This window comes from Magnolia sinica, chromosome 6, assembly GCF_029962835.1.
Source record: "Magnolia sinica isolate HGM2019 chromosome 6, MsV1, whole genome shotgun sequence".
NCBI lineage: Eukaryota > Viridiplantae > Streptophyta > Magnoliopsida > Magnoliales > Magnoliaceae > Magnolia > Magnolia sinica.
Window position 1 is genome coordinate 14,830,295 of NC_080578.1, and position 4,359 is coordinate 14,834,653.

Genomic DNA, 4,359 nt, shown 5'->3' on the forward strand with positions numbered 1-4,359 from the left:
GGGCGTCTAATCTTTGCACATGGGCGTCTAATTTGAATCGTCCATATGTGATGCGGAATGCTCGGCCGCACACTAGTTTGCATGGAACTTGTGTGAACTTTCTTTTGAGGCCCATCATGTATGATGTGGCTCCAAATTTGGAACGGTACATGTGAAGCAGCACCTCATGAAACACCCCCAGGCAAGATGAAAACAGTTTCCTCCATTGATTTGCATTTCTCTTTGCTATTGCCCATCAGAATTTTAGATAAGGGTGAAAGTTTTTCCCATGGAGTTTCACGGGATTCCACAACACATGGACCGTTCGGATTAAACTCTCATGACACGTGTGCAAAGGTGCGCACGTGCATAGGTGCGCAGGTGAGCATGACACACATGTGCAAGTGTTGTAATCATGGAAATCATGGTAGCAAAATACACAGCCATTATTCCTATAAAAGGATGTGCCTGCACTCCCCATGGTTCAAAACCATTAGTACCCATTTCGTGTTATTCTTGTTGTTGTAAGAGATTCAATAGAGATGGAAGGTTGCCGCAGCAGCAGCTCATCTGCTTCATATACTCTTATTGCAGCTATGCTATCGTTACTCGTCTTCACCGTCGATGTGAAATCAAGCTCGGCCCAACAAATCATTGTTGGACAAACCAACGCCGAGTTCATCAACTCAGATGGAGAAACCAACATCGATTTCATCATCTCAAGTTGCAACGTAACAAGGTATCCCCGTCTCTGCATCGACTCTCTATCCATCCACGCAGACACCATCCAAAAAAGCCCACGACGATTGGTTTATGCCGCCTTGTCTGTGAGCCTAGCTAGCGCCCAATCGACTATTCCCATGATGCACCAGTTTTTGAATTCGACAGAGCAGGCTGCCGTGAGGGACTGCATCGAGACCATCGGCGATTCAATCGATATGCTGAAGAAGTCGATAGAGGAGATAAGCTACCTTAATGAACCCGATTTCGAATTCCACAAGGAGAACATCCAAACGTGGGTGAGTGCTGCAATGACAAATGGGGACACATGCTTAGACGGCTTCACGGACATAAGTGTCATGGATGGGGATGTGAAGAGTGCAATCACAAGCCTTGTTGAGAATTTGAATAAGCTAACAAGCAATGCTTTGGCTCTGATCAACAAACTTACTCCCACTCAATCCACTTCTCGTTAATTCTCTTCTAGTTTCTATATTATTATTATGATATTATCTTGTTATGGTTGTTATCTCCATGCCTGATGGCTTTAATGATTATAAATAAAGATGAAGTTGTTTGCTAACCTTGTTGGATCTTAAACGTTCATCCTGCTGGTCCCACCATAGGTTTATTACTTTTCATCATTGTCTGCAGTTTAGCCCACGTTACGATTAGATAGGCCTGATTTCTGGGGTCCCATAACCACGGAGGAACCAGTTCATGCATGCATACAATATGGTGGGTCAACACAAGCTGTTGAATAACTTTCTTAAGCCAATGAATAACTTTTAAGGCTTGTTTGGGAGATTGGAAAGTACTTAGATGGTAAAAAATTTTCAATTACTTACCAAAGGCCCTGGTTGAGAGTTGGCTTTCTCTTGATTTTTTTTTATCCTTTCTAAATGCTTGCTTAGAAGAACTTTCAAAGAAAATATCATACTTCTCAAGCTCTCGAACGTTGGGGTTGTGCCCTAAAAAATTAATGCTATTGGACTTCTATTAATGACACGATTTGGTTTTTTTTTTTTTTTTTTTGAGTTAATTTTTATGGAACATGATTACGTGGGTTTAAAAGGTATAACTTCTAGTGCTCTTAGACACTCGAGATTGGACACATTGGCTTGAAAGTCAAGAGAAAGTTGTGTTCATGGATTGCGTTGGCTTGGCCTTGACTGTCATGTAGGTTCCTAAGCATGCTTGTCCTATGATTGGACGATTATCTCTTGTTATGTAAGGAGGTTGGCTTGAGGTCAAGATGGATGGTCTCTGTCCATCCAGGCATACTTGGTGTCAGTTTATCTTCTTCCCTATCCCACATGAATGTATGAGCATGTCATGGATGATTTTTAGAATAGAGCATTTGGTCACTTGCAAGTATTAAGGCTAGACCCATCACATCTAGACTTGAACAGGGTTGTAGTTGCTAAGGATGGATGAAGAAACTTTAATCGGTCATGCTTTAGTTCTCCTTATGGGGTTACTACATTGCCATTGAAAGTGGATGTAGCTATGTCTTCATTAGGGTCCCGGAAGTATGCATGACGCATGTTCCAACATAAGATCTACTTTGTCTACTTAAGACATGAATAGGCAGTTGATCTTAAGGTTTGGACCATCCATCAAATTTATAAAAGGTCAGCCTACATCTCCAAAGTTTTTAACAGTAATTTTTTAATCACTAATTTGTATTTTTTGTAAACCGAGAGGAGCTGAAAGCTTTTGTGTATATGAGACAACCCAAAAGGTTGAATATATAGAGATTACAGTATCTATACAAGGAAAGAAATAAAATTAGAATCATCTACGTATGGAAAACCAACTATATAAGGTATGCTAAATATACAAGGTATATTTCAGTCTGTCTAACATCCCCCCTCAAACTAATGCGGGTCATCGACAAGTAATAGTTTGCCAACGAGAAATGAGTGACGTGCAGAAGTTAAGGACTTGGTGAAAATGTCTGCAATCTGATCATGGGATGCAACATGTGGTAGAGAAATGAGCCCAGACTGAAATTTCTCACGAATAAAGTGACAGTCCACTTCAATATGTTTCGTTCGTTCATGAAAAACTGGGTTAGAGGCAATCTGAATGGCATTGAGATTATCAACATGGAGTGGAGTAGGATTCTGCACAGGAATGCTCAACTCGGAAAGAAGTCCACGTAATCAAACAAGCTCACTACACGCAGTAGACATCGCTCGATGCTCGACTTCTGTGCTTAATTTGGAAACAGTGGCCTGCTTCTTACACTTCCAAGAGATGAGAGAAGTGCCGAGAAAAACACAGTAGCCAGTGGTAGATCTTCGTGTGAGAGCGCAACCAGCTCAATCAGCATCCGAATAAGCACGAAGGTCCAGAGTCGCCGTAGAGGAGAAGAACAGTGATCGATCTAGAGCTCCATGTAGGTACCGTATGATGCGTAACACCGCAGTCATATGAAGAGTCCGAGGAGCAGATACAAACTGATTGACGACTTGGACAGCATATGCAATATCAGGGCGAGTCATAGTTAAGTAAACCAGACTCCCAACCAAACAACGGTATAAGTCGGGCTGTGCAAGTATATCACCATCGTCGCGGCTATAATGAATGTTAAGTTCTAAGGGAGTCTGAACTGTTTTCTGATCTGTTAATGATGCCAAAGCGAGAAGATCCTTAGCATATTTACGTTGGCTGACCAGGATCCCACGTTTAGAACGTGAAATTTCAAACCCAAGAAAGTATGTGAGATGGCCAAGGTCTTTCATCTTGAAGGAGGATTGCAGAACTTCCTTTAAAGCCGAGATGCCAGCAGTATCGCCACCAGTCAGTAGGAGGTCGTCAACATAGACCAGAACAATGACAATTCCGTGAGCAGTGATGCGCAAAAATAAGGATGAGTCATGACCACTTTGAGTAAAGTCAGCACCCGTAACAATATCGTGAAAGCGTTGGAACCATGCCCAAGGTGCCTGTTTGAGGCCGTACAGGGCTTTCTTTAGGCGACATACCTTATTGTCAGGGATTAAGGAGCCAGAAGGCGGTTTCAAATACACGGTTTCTAGAAGATCTCTATGAAGAAAGGCATTTTTCACATCCATCTGAGCGAGTGGCCATGAGCGAACAGAAGATATAGCCAGAAGGGTACGAACAGTTTTCATCTTGGCCACGGGAGCGAAAGTCTCATCATAATCAATTCTGTATTCCTGTTTGTATCCCTAAGCGACAAGTTGAGCCTTGTATCGATCCAATAGTCCATCAGACTTGAGCTTGATAGAATAAATTCATTTGCTACTAATTAGCTGTTGGTCAGCGGGTCGAGTGACAATGTCATACGTATGATTACCATTCAATGCCACAAGTTCTTCTGTCATAGCCTTCTTCCAACAATCATGAGTGGCAGCCTGAGAGTACGAAGTAGGAATATAAACTATATCCAGAGTAGCATTCATGGCAGACATAGAGCATATCAACCGATCAGGCGCTCGATGTTTACGAGCGGAACGTCGGATTGAGGTAAGTTCGGGATCAACAACGGGTACAGTAGGTTCGGGTTGAATAATAGTTGGTGGATCTGTACGTGGTCGACGTGAGTAAACCTGCAACGGACGAGGGAGAGTACTTGAGGCAAACGGAATTTCTGGAAATGTAGTTAGACCAGGAGAGTTTGGAGTGTGC

At 42.5% G+C, this 4,359-nt stretch overlaps 1 protein-coding gene across 1 annotated transcript; it reads left to right on the top strand.

Annotated features, from left to right (window-relative positions):
* Positions 1–443: 443 nt before the first annotated feature.
* Positions 444–1,282, top strand: LOC131249885 (pectinesterase inhibitor 11-like). The gene has a single exon (XM_058250629.1). It carries the CDS (start codon positions 522–524, stop codon positions 1,173–1,175), a length of 654 nt encoding a protein of 217 aa, XP_058106612.1. The 5' UTR covers positions 444–521; the 3' UTR covers positions 1,176–1,282.
* Positions 1,283–4,359: the final 3,077 nt, after the last annotated feature.